The 16,524-nt window shown below is 49.1% G+C and overlaps 1 protein-coding gene across 2 annotated transcripts in view; it reads left to right on the top strand.

Moving 5' to 3' along the window:
* The window catches only part of LAPTM4B (lysosomal protein transmembrane 4 beta), a 135,748-nt gene that overhangs the window by 35,115 nt on the left and 84,109 nt on the right, over positions 1–16,524 (top strand). For both annotated transcript variants that reach the window (XM_045006112.1, XM_045006111.1), the window contains exon 2: positions 12,587–12,698. In XM_045006112.1, coding sequence (XP_044862047.1) covers positions 12,587–12,698 — 112 coding nt within the window. The remainder of the gene's footprint in view (positions 1–12,586; positions 12,699–16,524) is intronic.

Raw genomic sequence — 16,524 nt, 5'->3', positions numbered from 1 at the left:
TGCATTCCTCAAATGGTTTCAATCCTTTTTATGGTACGGAGATTGCACTAGTTAATTATCTCCTCCTGGCAATAGATGATGCCTGTTCTGATTCTTTTAGATCTGTCCTTTGATTCCATTGACAGTGGGTGTTGTGGACCTGCCTATGGAGCCCTGCATGGATTGACAATCAGTTCTTTTTATGAGGAGATGCTGGGGAAATTGCTCATCTGCCCCAAAGACACTTTGTAACGTTTCCGTTCTTTGGCCCCTTCTCTTCTGCATGAGAAGAAACAAATAGAAGAGATGGCAGAGATTATTGTAGTGCTCCAGTTGGGGAAGTGTGCCAATTGTTCATTTTGCTGGATTGCAACTCGGGTGTCACATCTGCTGGATCTCTAACTGTATCTGGATGGCCAGCTAACAGTAGTGGTCAAGATTTTTTGGGGGGATAGTTGTTTTTCCCCATCTGCACATGGGTAAGAGGATACAATCTTTTTATTAAAGTTGTGGGTTCCCTACAGTTATCTATATGTCATTTCCTTGAGATTGGATTACCGTAATGTGGTCTGCATAGGGCTAGATGTGTTCAGAACATTCAGCCTGTGCACAATACAGTTCTTAATGTTGCTTCACACCACTAGCACAGTATATGTGCCCTCAGATCAGCACTGCCTTCTGATTGCTTGCCTTGGCTTCCAAGGCACTCACTGGAGCAACACATAAATACTTTTAAAAATCTGAGCCTTAGATACTGTGATGATGATAGCCATATAAGTATCTAAATAGGTGCTTTGCAAATGCATTTAGAGGTGTTAGTTTTGACTTATAAGGCTATAAGATGTTTTGGTCCTGGTTAACACCACCTCTCTCCTTGTGTGGTACAAAGCCATTTGATATTGGCGGGGGTCATTGAGCTAACTGCTGCCTGGTTTAAATGGGAGATGGCTGGTGGTGGGGCATTTTTAGTGATAGGACCTTTACTCTGGGACTTGCTCTGTATTCCATAGGATAAGTTGCAATGCCTGTCTATTTTCCCAGGTTTTGCAGAAGGGTATATTAGATTTAGCGAGTGGTTAATAAGGCCTGGTCTACACTAGGACTTTAATTCGAATTTAGCAGCGTTAATTCGAACTAACCGCTCAACCGTCCACACCAGGAAGCCATTTAATTCGAACTAGAGGGCTCTTTAGTTCGAATTTGGTACTCCACCCCGACAGGTGGAGTAACGCTAAATTCGACATGGCTAGCTCGAATTAGGCTAGGTGTGGATGCAAATCGAACTTAGTAGCTCTGGGAGCTATCCCACAGTGCACCACTCTGTTGACGCTCTGGACAGCAGTCGAAGCTTGGATTCTCTGACCAGCCACACAGGAAATGACCCGGGAAAATTTGAATTCATTTTCCTGTCTGGGCACTTTGAATCTGACGTCCTGGCTGGACATCGGGGCGAGCTCCGCAGCACCTGCAACGATGCAGAGCTCTCCAGCAGAGGAGTCCGGCCAATCCAAGAATAGAAAGAGGTCCCCAGCATGAACAGACCGGGAAGTCCTGGATCTGATCGGTGTGTGGGGCGAGGAGTCTGTGCTGTCGGAGCTGCGCTCCAGCAAGCGGAATGCAAAGACCTTCAAGAAGGTCTCCAAAGCAATGATAGAGAAAGGATACAGCCGGGATGCAATGCAGTGCCGCGTGAAAATCAAGGACCTGAGACAAGGCTACCAAAAAGTCAGAGCGGCAAACGGACGCTCCGGAGCCCTGCCGCAGACATGCCGCTTCTACGAGGCACTGCATGCCATTCTAGGTGGGTCTGCCACCACTGCCCCACCAGTGACCATGGACTCAGTGGATGGCATAGTGAACCTGGACAGTTCCTCCTCGATGTTCGCCGATGGGGAAGATGAGGAACGGTCTGTGGAGGACGGCGCAGACGACAGCGAACACAATACCGCTTTCCCTGACAGCCAGGATCTCTTCATCACCCTCACAGAGATCCCCTACCAACCCTCCCCGGCCGTTAACCCGGACTCTGAATCAGGGGAAGGATCAGGCGGTAAGTGCTATAAACATGTAAACATTTATTTTTTATAAAACAGGTATAAAAAAATAGAAATACTATATATAAAATTTTCAATGAAAAACTATATGAAAAGTAGGTCCACACATATAGAGATTGAACAATAATCCTCCAGGGACAATTCAAGAAAGGTCTCATTTAGGTCCTCAAAAAGCCTCCGCAGGAGGTTCCTGGGGAGAGGTGCCTTGTTGGGTGCTCCATGGAAGCACACTCTTCCGCGCCAGGACATCCTTATGTAGATGGGAATCATCGCCTCCACAAGCATGGCCGCATATGGTCCTGGTCTCTGCAGGGCTTCCCTTAGCATCCGCTCTTTGTGACTCCGAGGGACCCGCATCAGGGTGATCTCGTTCATGAAATGCTGCATCTAATTAGGGCAATTAGTGTATTGTTACTGTTGTGAATGGTTGACTTTTACTTTGCATAACAATGACCCTCGCTTAACAGCCACGTGTTGTAGGCCACATAGGAAAAGCATACATTGATCTTTCCCGTGCACTGGCGGGAGTGGCTGGAAAAGGGTCAGAGTATATGATTTCCAGATTGCCTTTAGCGGGAGGGCACAGCTATCCATTAACTGATAAGCAGAATGTACTGTAAGGCTTACCAGGACTGTCTGCTAGATGGATTCAGCTGTCTCTCCCCACTTGTCCGCTCTCCTGTGCAATGCCGCAGCCAATGAGAGCGTATTCCGAAATCTCGAACTTGTCCTGAGATCTCGTGCGACTTGTTGCCCTGTATGGTCTTGTTCAGAGAAACTGACTAGACTGTGTTCACTGTTCGCAAACATGTATCTGTTCAAGGAAATCAGTTACTTTTCCCATCACACAGCTTCGGCTCTTTCCCGGACTGCCCCGGCATCCCCCTCGCAGAGGCTGGCGCAGATTAGGCGGCGAAAGAAAAAGACTAGGGACGAGATGTTCGCGGAACTGATGGCTTGCTCCAGAGCCGAGGCGGCAGAGCAGAGACAGTGGAGGGAGACCCTATGTCAACAGCATCGCACACACATCGAACGGGAGGATAGGTGGCGGCAGGAAGACCAGCAGGCGACTCAAACGCTGCTTGGGCTAATGAGGGAGCAAACGGACACGCTCCGGCGCCTTGTTGATGTTATGCAGGACCGCAGGCAGGAGGACAGAGCCCCCCTGCAGTGTATCTGCAACCGCCCTCCCCCGCCAAGAAGTCCTGCCCCCCCTCACCCAAAAGTACAAGACGGAGGGGCGGTAGGGGCCGTGAGAACTGTCACTGCACCACTGCATAGCGCTAATGTACCACACACCTCTCACGCTATAAATTTGTAGAAGTGCTTCCCTTACAGGCTCACCCAGTCCCAAATCCAAGTTTCATCCCCCAGTGTGTATTAGATTATTAAAAGCTGTTTGCTGTTATTCACTGTTTCGGTCACGTCTTTCGTGTCAGAGGATTTTTTTGTGTATGGGGGGGGAGGGGATTTATAATTGCACGGTATAGCCTACATTACCAGGGTACAGACTTGGGGCCATGATCAACTGCAGGGCACACACACACTGCAGTCAGTAGGCACCAGGGTCACTCTGTGTGGTGTATGCTGCCCTGGGTCATTCTGTGATGTGTATGCTTGTCCGGGGTCCTAGCGCCTGCCACCCCCTTAATGTTAAGGCACGCTGCCCTTACCATGCATTTCCACCGTAGCAACGAGCCTCTCCGCTGCCCTGAGCCCCAACAAGAGCCCTCATCCACGGACAGATACTCACCCTTCCCCCACACCCCTCACCCCTTCCTACGCCCAAACCCGCAGCCCACTGCCGTCATCCAAACCCCTATCCAAAGAAGGCACCACTCGCCCCTTCCTGCAATCCCTCCCCTTCATGCACAACCACTTGCAACCGTCCCCCACCCCAGAGACCTATGTAGGAGCAGGAGGATGTCATTCCTCTATGGAACAAGCGGTCTGTACATCAGTGCACACCGTGCCCAGCACAGTATGCGTCCATGTTTCAACACCTGAACAGAAATGCAAAGTAAAACAAAGATTTATTAATAACGAGTGTTACAATTAATTTGCTTTAAAACGTGCTTTGGAAGTGGGGGAAACTTGGAGAACGGGGTATGTAACCACAGATCGAAATCGACACATACAGACACAGGCCCAGGGTCAGTTTCTCTTGAAAGCAAGTGGAGAGTCATAGGTTACCCTGCTCTCCGAGGAAACTTGCTTTCAAAGCCTCCCGGATACACAGCGCTTCCCGCTGGGATATTCTCTCGGCACGGGTGTCTGGCTGAGCGTAAACTGCAGCCAGGCGATTTGCCTCAACCTCCCATCCGGACAAAAAGGTCTCGCCCTTGCTCTCACAGAGATTGTGTAGCACACAGCAAGCAGCAATAACTACGGGGATATTCTTTTCGCTGATGTCCGAGCGATTCAGTAAGCTCCGCCATCTCCCCTTGAGACGTCCGAAAGCACACTCCACCACCATTCTGCACTTGCTCAGCCGGTAGTTGAAGAGTTCCTTCTCTCTGTCCAAGGCGCCTGTATAGGGCTTCATGAGCCAGGGCATTAGCGGGTAGGCTGGGTCCCCAAGGATCACTGTAGGCATCTGCACATCCCCAACTGTTAGTTTGTGGTCCGGGAAGAAAGTACCTGCCTGGAGGCGTTTAAACAGACCAGAGTTCCTGAACACACGCGCGTCATGAACCTTGCCCGCCCACCCAACGAAGATGTTGGTAAAACGTCCCCTATGGTCTACCAGTGCTTGCAGCACCATTGAAAAGTAGCCCTTTCGGTTAATGTACTCGCTGGCCTGGTGGGCTGGTGCCAGGATAGGGATGTGAGTCCCATCTATAGCCCCACCGCAGTTTGGGAATCCCATCGCGGCGAAGCCATCTATGATGTCTTGGACGTTTCCGAGAGTCACTACCTTTGAGAGAAGTTGCTCAACGATTGCGTGGGCTACTTCAATCACAGCAACCCCCACGGTAGATTTGCCCACGCCAAAGTGGTTCGCTACTGACCGGTAGCTGTCTGGTGTTGCAAGTTTCCAGAGGGCTATGGCCACTCGCTTCTGCACACTCAGGGCTGCTCGCATCCGGGTGTCCTGGCGCTTCAGGGCAGGGGACAGCAAGTCACAGAGTTCAAGGAAAGTGCCCTTACGCATCCTGAAGTTTCGCAGCCACTGTGATTCATCCCAGACCTGCAGCACTATGCGGTCCCACCAGTCCGTGCTTGTTTCCCGGGCCCAGAATCGCCGTTCCACACCATGAACTTGACCCATTGCCACCATGATCTCCACGGCGCGGCATACCCTGCTTTGTGAGAGGTCTGCGCCACTCTGTGAATTCCTGTCCTCACCGCGCTGCCGGAGCCTCCTCGCACGATTTCTCAGCAGCTGACTGTGGAAGAGGTGGACGATAAGGTGCGAGGAGTTGACAACAGCCATAAGTGCAGCGATGATCGCAGCGGGCTCCATGCTCGCAGTGCTGTGGCGTACGCGCTGTAACCGACAAGAGAAGGGCGCGAACAGATTTCCCGCCGGAGCTTTCAGGGAGGGAGGGCGTGATTGACGGTTCAATGACAACAGTTACCCAAAAGCACCCTCGACACATTTTTCCCCCAGGAGGCATTGGGAGCTCTACCCAGCATTCCAATGGGCAGCGGGGACTGTGGGAACTGTGGGATAGCTTCCCACAGTGCACCGCTTCCAAAGTCGACGCCAGCCCCGTTACTGTGGACTCAGAAATTCGAATTAGTGTATTTACTGTGGATACACAAATTCGATTTCATAAGGTCGAATCCACAAATTCGACTTAAGTAGATTCGAAATAGTCTTGTAGTGTAGACAAGGCCTAAGAGTCTTGATCCTTCAGTTAAGAAGGTTCAACCTCTTTCTTACATCAGTGTATTTGATAAGATTTGTAATTGTTTTGACTGTCATCTATCTCATCTTTCTATCTAATTAGTCTAAGGTATTTCTAGGGTATCCATTGCAATAGTATCTTAGTATCTGCCTGTCTAATCATATGGTTAAAGGTTTCATTACGCTAAATGAGCTGGAGTCAAATCAAGGCCATCCCTTGTGCCAGTGCAGGATGGGCATCTTAGCAGAGCCCACGTTTTGTTCCCCATTCCTCAAAAACTCACCTAATTCATACTGTGCAGGTCATCCAGAGGCACAGAGGAGTGTGCCATGGCAGGGTGTAGATTTAAGGGAATAGTCTATATGTTAATTGGTCTACCTCTGGCATTTTGGAGGCAAAAGCAAAGAGGGCTGAATTTGGCCCCTTAAATCTGTGTCCATCCTCCTACCTTCTCCCCAGCAGTTGTTGGGTCGCACTGTATTCATAAGAAGCAATGTAGTCTAATCACTAAAGGACTGGCCTCATAGTCAGAGACTTGGATTCCAAGCCTAATTCCTGACACTGACTTGCTTTGACTGCAAGCATATCACAAAGCCTTTCTATATCTCTCTCTCCATGTGTAAAATGAGGATAATGTGCCTTGCAAGTGTTGCGAATTATACTTGTAGGTCACGCACCGTTCGTTTCTAGGCTGAGGCACAAAAAACAAAGATTTACAGAGTGTCCAAATAACAAAGTTTTATTGCGCAAGGTTCAAACAATGTTCGAACGTGGTGTCCCCCTGCTAGTCAGGGAGAGACCCAGGCTACAGATTACATAGAAGTTATATACCTTTTAGGAGTGCATGCTACCCTCGTGAATCGGAAGCCTTAACCAATAAACAAGCCACTTTCTTATCTTTAGCCTATTACAGTCAATCACTGTCCGCGTGCTGGCTAGTGCGCAGTCCAGCTGTTACCTTGCATACTAGAATTTTTCCTTAATTATATTGCTACAGCTGTGTTCCTATCCTCTTTCCTGTTCCTGACTTTATCTTTCTTTAATGCTACCCTTGGGAGCTGTGTATGTGATGTGCTCGTTTTTAGTTAATGATGGATACAAAATAGGGAAACTTACAAAATGGAGTTGCTCATGCTAACTACCCTTAACACAGGAGTAATGTGAGGCTTAGTTACTCAATGTTTGTGAAACAGTTTGAGGAAAAATGCTGTCTAAGTATTTTTGTTGTTCATTACACTATGCATTAGCTGAAGAATATGAAATACCTTGGGTGAAATCCTGGCCCCATGGAGGTGAATGACAAAATTCCTATTGGCTTTCATGGGATGAGGATTTCACTCCACATGCTCATTACCAACCTGGTGTTTGCCAATCCAGGGAAGTGGTGTAATCTTCTGTTACTCTTTTACTAGATCATGTTGTGACATTAGGCCCCATAGTCTTCATAGAAATATTGTTATGATATGAATATGGGATAACTAAGTTATGTTTTATGCAAGATAGGTCATGTGAGGTATCATTGGAAAGGTTATGATTTACTGAATGTAATTATCCAATTTGTATGGATGTATCACTCCTGTATCTGAAGTTAGGAATATTGACTATGTAACAATTACAAGTGTGTGTACTTGGGGAACGCCCACCAGACAGTATGCAATCAGCCTGGATGGGCCATGAGGAAGGCCAATAGGACTTTGAAGATACTAATCTCCCTCCTTCCTGAGAAGTTTCCTGGGATGCTGGGTTGAACCTGCAGGGTCATGTGATCATGTTACCTGGCACGAGGTACCATCTTGAAATGCTGATACTTTTCCCCGGGAAAGGGGTGGGGGTCAAAACTGGGGAACAAAGGATTCCCATCATATGCAAATCCTATTTAAGGCTGGGGAGCGAGTTAATCTGGGCTCTTCTCCACTGCCTCCCCGCCCAAGAAGGAAGACTGCTGAAAACATCTGAAGAAACAAATGAACTAAGATGTGGGGAGGGGGGCGGCAGGGGCTGAGCCTAGGCGAGACAAGTCAGCCTGTAAAAGGAATCCCTGGAGATTTATGCTGTGAACAGTGCAGTTTATCTTCAAGAAACTCTCTGTAACCTGCTTGAAACAACATTTAGGGTGAGAAATTATTTGTAGTCAGTAAAAAAAGTTTACCTTTTATAGTCGATAAACTTGTTTCTGTTTATTCTAAAACCCAGTTTGTGCAATTCATAACGGGGGGGAGGGAGGGAAAGCTGTGCATATCTTCCTCCACATTGAGGGAGGGAGCGAATTTCATGAGCTTACACCGTATACAGGGCCGTCCTTAGGCATACGCAGCATATACATACCAATTAATTTGGGGCACCAAATTGCCCCAAATTTCATAGTGCCCATGGCAGCTGCGTGCTGCATATGTGGCAGCCCCAGCAACCAGCCCTATCCCTCGGCCGCCCCCCCCCCCCGCAATGGGGAAGGCTGTCCCTAGGGGTGTGTGGGGCCCTGGACAACTCCCTCCGCCCTGCCTTTTACCCTTCCCCCTGCCCCACCCCCATTCCACCTCTTCCTCCAGCGACCCTGCACTCTCCGGCAGCGGCTGGAAGCGGAGGGCACCCAAATGGCTGGGGACAGCCCTGACTGTATAGATCTCTATATAGCACAAGACAATGTAATTTTGGGTTTACACTCCAGAGGGTGTGTGCACCAGAGTGCTGGGCAGTTCCCCCAGCTGAATCTTCCCACACAGAGCCAGGGCCGGATTAACTTTCTGTGCGCCCGGCTCCAAACATATTTGTGGGCCCCCCTGGGGAATGATTGTAAAAGGGGCCGGGGGCAAAAGCACAGCGGGATGGGGGCTAGGGTTGGTCCCTGGAGCAAGGGAGGGGCAAGGAGTAAACTGCAAGTGCAGCATGGCTGGGAGGGGGTAAACAGGATCCCCCCCGCCCACATAGAGCGGGTACCTACCTTCTCCCTGATTCTAGCCTATTCTCCTTGTCTCTCTCTGCACTGAGCTGCCCCTCCTCCAGTGTGACAAAGTGGGAATGTTCTTAATGTTCTCTCTGAATACTGTGTGGGTGCCTCAGTTTCCCCTATGCACTTGTTAAGTATCTAGGTGGTGGGATAAGGCTGTGTGATTGTTGCAGAGCCCTAGAGGGCAGGTGTGATGCTGTCTGCACAGAGAATGGCTGACACACTGTCTCCTGGCATCTGAGGGCCTGGGCCCCTCCCCTGCAAGGTGCCAACTGAAGGTGTTGGAGAACAAAGAGATCAGGGGCCTCCTGGCCCGGGGAAAGAGACAAAGGACAGAGGAGGGGCTGGAGGGGATTGCAGTTTGGAGCTGGCTGGGGAAATGGAGGGAGGCCCAGCACTGGTGTCTGGGGTCCCTAGCCCACAAGACGGACCTGACTGAGGGGTCCTGTTTTCCATACCTACAAGCTCTGCTTTGACTGTGTTCCTGTTGTCTAATAAACCTTCTGTTTTACTGGCTGGCCGAGAGTCACGGTGAAACACAGGAAGTGGGGGGTGCGGGACCCTGACTCCCCCACACTCCGTGACATCCAGCAGCAGCAGGACAGGTTCTCTTCCAGCCCTCTGGGATGGGTGTTGGGAGTGAGAGGAGCGGAGGGTAATGTGGTTACTCCTATAACTGGACTTTTAGTTTCCAGTCAGCACTGCTAACCGGACCCCCAGGTCCCATTTTCTACTGGGGTTTCCAGTCTAAAACTGGATACCTGGCAACAGGGCTGCCAGAAAAGCCTGAGGGGGGCAGGAGGGGCAAGCAATCATTTTTAAAAGTGAGCTGGCTAAGCCTTAAGTGGTGGGAAGCAAGGGGTGGGTGGGCTAGGGAGCCGAGAGAGCTAATGGGCAGGGCCATGTCTGCTGTACTGCCCAGGTAGGTTGGAGACTGTGGAGATCAGCTGGCTCAGTATCCCCAGCCCAGGTGATGTGACAGCCTGTGGTGGATTTAGAGTTAGTGGGCCCCCCCCCAGCCCTGTGCTCAGCTTCATTTTGGGGGCTCCTCCTTGGGTCCCAGCCAAGAAAAAGAACATTCTCTCTTATCTCCCCCGCCCCTGTTTTTTCATTCTTTTTTCTTCCTCCTCCTCCTATAAGTAATAGCAAGTAAATGAAAATAAAGTGAGGTACCTTGATTGTTCTTATAGTCTAACTTATTTTTGCACAGACCACTTGAAAATCGCGGAGGGTCTCAACAGACCACTTAATGATCTTTCCAAATACTGTAAAAAAAAAAAAAAAAAAAAAAAAGGTTGGGGTGCGGGGTCTGGCCAGGAGCTAGGGTGAGGGAGGGGGCTCAGGGTTGGGGCAGGAGGTTGGGGTGTGGAGCTTACCTGGGGCAGCTCCTGTTTGGTGCAAGGGGTGCAGGTGGGAATGCGAGGGGTGCACGAGCTCACATTTCGTGCTGAAGGTGTGTGGGGGGATTCAGGAGTCAGGGCATGGGGTGTGGGGGGCTAGGTATGTGGAGGGTGCAGGAGTCAAGCCAGGGGGCTTAGGGTGTGTGAGGGGGTGCAGGGGACTGTGTGTGTGGGGAGGGGAGTGCAGGAGTCAGGACGGGGCTGGTGTGTGTGGGGCGGAGTGCAGGAGTCAGGGCAGGGGACATGGGGGGGCTGAGGAGGTGTGTGGGGGTGCAGGAGTCAGGGCAGGGGGCTGGGTGTGTGTGAAGGAGTGCAGGGGTCAGGGTGGGAAGAGGGCTGTCGGTGTGGGCTGGGGTCATGGGGGTGCTCACGGCAGGAGGCTGGAGGGGGTATGCCCCCATTCCATCCTCTTCTCTAAGCCTCTGCCTCTCCTCCAGAGCAGCGAGCCTGCTGAGGCTCCGCTCCTCTTCCTCCCGCCTGCCGGCAAACAGCTGATCCAGCTGATGGGGGCAGGAGGGGAGGGAAACGTAGCACGCTGGGGAAAGAGGCGGGGGAGGAGCGTGGCTGCTGGCAGAGCCTGCCCTGATGCAGCAGGAGCTCCAGGAGCCGGCAGCACTAAGCTTCTGCCCCCACGGGGGGGCGCGGAGAAGAGCGGGCCGGGCTGGGGCCCTTTTGGGCCGTGGGCCCGGTGCCATGGTAAATCTGGTACTGCACAGAGCTGATTGCAGACTGTGTGATTCTACAGCTGGATGTGTCCCTACCTCTGTGTGTGCGCAGCAGGACAGGGTGAGGGAGCCAAGGCTGGTTGAACAGGTGGGTTCAATGGGACCCAGGAAAGGGGGGGTCCAACCTGTCACGTGTTTTTGGAAGGTATTTCAAATATCAGTTATTAGGCATATATATATATATATATATATATATATATATATATATATATATATATTTCAGTATCAGACAAAATCTAATCTTTGCATCTGATTCAAAGCTCATTGAAATCAATGGAAAGATTCTCACCGAGTTAAATAGAGTTTTGATCAGGCAATTAATTGTGTATTGATTGTTACCTACAATGCTGTGTTAGGGAGTCTCAAAGAGTTCTTCCATCATACGTGAAATCTGAATGTTTCCAAATGGAGAAAAGAGTGCTCTCTGAGGACGTCCTTACAAAAGGATGATGCTTTCATACTTTTAAATAGCATACCATATGCATCTTAAATTCTTCTATATTTTTTCTCCTCTTGAGTAGTATATATTTGTTTCTATAATCTTCTCTACCTTTCTGTGAGAGATCATGAAGCAAATAAGTGAATTCCATTATACTGTTAAAATAACAAAGTTTAAAAAGTAGGTCATTGAGTAGGTCTCAGTACTAGAAAAGAATCATGCTTTCTCTGTCTTATAATTTTTTACGTTCTTCATTTGTGGGCCAGGTTGTGATGCTCTTACTCACTTTCTCCACAAGAAGTACCCTTTACTTCAAAGTGGTGTCTAATGTGCATGTAAAGGTATGACAATCTGGCCCTTGGTGATCTTTTTAGTTCTCTAATACTTGATGTTTCATACCCTGCATACAACCATTTCTTCCTCCCTTTGCTTATGTTGGCCCTTGTTATTACACCTAGTTTAGGTGTTACTGCTCACAGAACTCTTCAGCATACATGACCTGATCTTTCAAAGTCACATGGCACAGAAGTGCATGCAGCAGCAAATATCATACTAATATTGCAGTGTGTCCCTGCCCTGGGCTCCTTCCTAAGGCCTCTGCTTTAGCAGCCAGTGTGAATCAGCTTGAATGTTAGCCTCACTTAGAATTCAGCCTCTTCCAGCAGACAAGCACACCTACAGCCACCCAGCAATTTGCCAGGAAGTGATCTCATCACTCATCAACTCCAGGTCATCATCATTATCCAGATTAGTAATCTGTGAATGGAAACTGTTCAGTTATAAGGATCTCAGGATTTTAAAAATAATTGTAATTCCGGGAACTGAATGAACTATAAATAGATTATTATCATGTTTTATAATCCAAAAGAACAGGATCAGTGAGGTAGATGGAGTGGCCTTGTCAGGGGTGACTTGTGTGCCCCCCCACCGTTTTTTGTTTTTTTTTTAATAGCAAGGGGGAGGAAAATGGAAAAAGGGTTGATCGGGTTCTGTGTCATTATCCTGTAATTTGGGGCTCTGATACAAAGAAAAACTATACAATCTATTCAAATGGGGAGAAAGTATTTATAGTGGCAATTAAATACATTTCACAGTAGGAACACTGTCTCTGCAGCAGTTTGCATATCCCACTCTATGGTATTTTCACTAAGAAATTACACATCCTGACCTTTCCCTTTCTCCTCTCTGTAGATCATCAATTCAGTGGTATTGCTGATCCTGCTGAGTGCCCTGACTGATCCCGACCAGTACCACTTACCAAGTGCTGAATTAGGGGGCGAATTTGAATTTATGGATGATGCCAGTAAGTATATAGCATTTAATTATCAGTGTTTCATTTTCTGTTTCTGAAGCAGCAGTATTTTTTTGGCAGTCTGGTAATGATTATGTCTCCTAAATATTGCTTCACTACACAAGCCTAGCATTTTGACTTTTATGGCAAAAGGCATATCTATAGCACAAAACCACCACCACCCTGGAACTGATTGTTCACTTTTTCAGTAGTCTCATCCAATTGCCTGTTAACCGAATGGGTATAGAGACCAACTACCCCTTCACATCTAGCAGAGATCCCTCCAGAATAGTGGGGTGGCCTATTGGCAAGGGGTGTGGAAAAGCCTGCATTACCATTGGCTGTGATGTAACCTCTCTGAGGTGAACAGAGAGAGGACTAGAGTCAACAGAGATGCAAATCAGCATGTTCATTAGCACTAAAAAAAAAAAAGGCGGAAATAAGGGTATGAATGGTATTGGTTCTGAAATTATTATATTAATACATTTGCATAGTGCTACAGAAACAGGAGTCCTTGTCTTTTCTCAGAAACTTTCAGTATCTCTCTCATGGCACTAAATTCATTGATTCGTGGTAACATAGGGCTGCCTCTTTCTCCCACTAATGGCTATGGCAAAACTTTCACTGAATTCAGATCCTGTAGGGACTGGGGCATGGGTGGTCATGCCTAATGGTTAGAGTCAGGAGCCTGGGATCGCATTCAGGGTCAGGTGCCTCATCAGAGATTAGAGCCGGTGTCAGAGGCAGAGGTAGGGAATAGGAGCAGGGACCTGGAGCAAGGCAGGAAAGCAGAACAGACAGGGGTCTGGGATAAGGAGGACAGGAACCAGGAATAGCCTCTGGAGTCAGGAAAGGTCCATAGTAGTAGCCAGCCAAGGAATCCTCTAATTATTCAGACAACTTCCTGTGACTTTCTGGTTTAAGTAGAGCTTCTCAGCTAAGTGGTGGGGCTGGACATCTCTCCCAAGGCCCCCTTCTTCAGCCATTCAAGTGAGCTGCTGAGTGGTGGCCAGGGTCTGAGCACTGCCTAGGGAACTGTGGGCCTGGGTTTGAGGCCCATGATCCCTCACATCACCACCTCCCCTGGGCAGTAGTGGGCTAGGTTTTCCAGGGTGGCTTTCATAAAAGGCATTTACCAGGTCAGCAACATGGACATTCTCTGCCAGTTCCCAGGAGTGTTCTTCAGGACTGTAGCCTTCCCAGTGTATGGGGTGTTCGGGGTGTTCAGGGCGGGGTAGCACCTCTGGTGTAGGGGCATGTCGTGTCCCTTCAGGGCAGCTCGTCCACCTTTGGTCCCCACCTGTCACTCAGCTCTCACCTGTGGCTCCTAGTAGCTGTAGCATGCGCAGCGGCCACACCCCGGGCAACAGCTTCGACAGGCTGGCCAAACCAGGTTGAGGGTAGCTGTCGGGCATAGACCTTCGGTGAGATGGGGCCTTGTCTATCCCGAGCATGTGAAGACAGACTCCGGCGGATTGAGCGGATGAGACCTTTTGGAATAAGACCAACGGTCATGAAGGCGGTTTCTGCAAGCGATGTGGTACGCTAAGAGCACGGCAAAACGCGAAAGACGCCCTGGTCAACCACTGCGCCCAGCCCATCTCCAACCATCTCGACTTTTGTCCTGCCATTGGAGCAAGATGGAATCTGGGAAGAGAGAGTGAGGCTGACTATGCGCACCTCTCCCTCACTTTAATCCAATTCACGCGCAAGTCTTGACATCCCTCCAATTCCCGTAAACTTTAAAGTCCTGTGGCGATGGGCGAGCGACGAAGCAGCAGGTGTGGATACACTGGGAGCTGTAGCCGTGGACCTGCACACAGGCGGCTCAGGTCTAATGGTCGTCTTCTTGCTGACCAAAGCAACAGCTGGATTCGGCGTCTACCTGAGTGACTGAGCAGCCCTCTTTAGGACTGCACTGCTCACCTCCATAGTAAGAGGAAGGGGCTAGAAAAGGTGCCCTAAACATTGTTTGCTTCATAGAACCCTGGCCAGCTTACCGCGGCTGGAGGGGATCCCATCTTATGCGGTCGAATAACAAAATTTCAAGCAACAAAACGCAAGGTGACACCACTCATTATTGGTACATGGAATGTACACACGCTTCTAGACAACCCCTCAGCAGATCGACCAGAAAGAAGAACAGCTCTGGTCGCCAGAGAGCTCGCAAGATTTAACATAGATATTGCGGCCCTGTGTGAAACTCGTCTTGCCAACGAAGGTCAGCTCACAGAAACAGGAGGTGGTTACACATTCTTCTGGTGTGGACGTAGCAGTGACGAACGTCGTGAATCTGGAGTTGGCTTTGCGGTTAAGAATCATCTTGTCCGCAAACTTGCCAGTTTTCCCAAGGGCGTGAACGATCGACTCATGACACTGCATCTTCCACTACCGAGAGGAAAGCGAGTTATACTAATCAGCGCTTACGCACCCACAATGACAAATCCGGATGAAGTAAAGGACAAGTTTTATGAAGATCTCGATGCCCTACTTTCATCCGTGAAGCGCACCGACAGGCTGATTCTACTTGGCGATTTTAACGCGAGAGTAGGATCCGATCACTGGGATGGCGTCATTGGAAAAAATGGAATCGGCAAATGCAACAGCAATGGCCTACTACTATTGAAGACATGTGCGGCTCATGATCTGATCATCACCAATACCATCTTCCGCCTGCCCACTCGCAAAAAGACGTCCTGGATGCACCCACGTTCCAAGCACTGGCATCTCATTGATTATGTCATCGTGCGGAGGAAAGACAGACAGGATGTAAGGGTGACTAAGGCCATGCCGAGTGCTGACTGTTGGACTGATCATAGACTTATCATCTCTAAATTAAGCCTTCACATCAAGCCAAAGAGACGTCCGCAGGGAAATAAAGCTGAGATGAAAAAGATCAACGTCAGTAAACTGAGGAACATCAACACAGCAGCTTCACTAGTAGAAGATCTCGACAACCAACTCTCAGAGCTGCAATTAGAGGAAAACGTTGAGAGGAACTGGGAATGCTTCCGAAATATTGTGCACTTTTCTGCACTAAAGGTTCTTGGACCCTCACACAGGAAACAGCAGGACTGGTTTGATGAAAACGATGAAGAGATCAAGGCTTTACTTGCTGAAAAGCACCGCCTTCACCGTGCTCATCAGAACGACCCGTCGTCAACAGCTAAGAAAAATGCCTTCAACAACATTCGCAGGACCGTACAGAGCAAGCTTCGTAAGATGCAGGACTCCTGGTTGAGTGCCAAAGCAGATGAAATCCAGAAGTTTGCTGATAGAAACGATGCCAAACGGTTCTACGAAGCCCTTAGATCCTTGTACGGACCTCGGCCTTCAGGGAGTTCCCCTCTACTGGACTTAGATGGCGTAACTCTCATTACTGAGAAGACTCTGATCTTACAGCGTTGGGCTGAGCATTTCCAATCCGTACTGAATCGCCCATCTTCCATCAATAATGAGGCGATTGATAGAATGCCCCAGGCGGATATTAATTACAGCCTGGATGTTCCACCATCAGAGACTGAAATCCTACAGGCCATCAGTCAGCTGTCTAGTGGCAAGGCCTCAGGATCTGATGCGATTCCAGCGGAAATCTATAAGGATGGTGGTGCAATGCTTGTTGACAAACTCACTCAGCTGTTCCAGTCCTTCTGGAATCAAGGGTCCATTCCTCAGGAATTGAAAGACGCGTCCATCGTACACCTCTACAAGAGGAAAGGAAATCGAAAAGTCTGTGATAATCATAGAGAAATATCACTGCTTTCTAGCGCAGGCAAGATCCTTGCACGAGTGTTGCTGAATCGCCTGATTGACCACCTGGAACAGGGTTTACTACCCG

This window comes from Mauremys mutica, chromosome 2 (genome assembly GCF_020497125.1).
Source record: "Mauremys mutica isolate MM-2020 ecotype Southern chromosome 2, ASM2049712v1, whole genome shotgun sequence".
Classification (NCBI taxonomy): domain Eukaryota; kingdom Metazoa; phylum Chordata; order Testudines; family Geoemydidae; genus Mauremys; species Mauremys mutica.
This window is presented reverse-complemented; position numbering and strand designations above follow the sequence as displayed.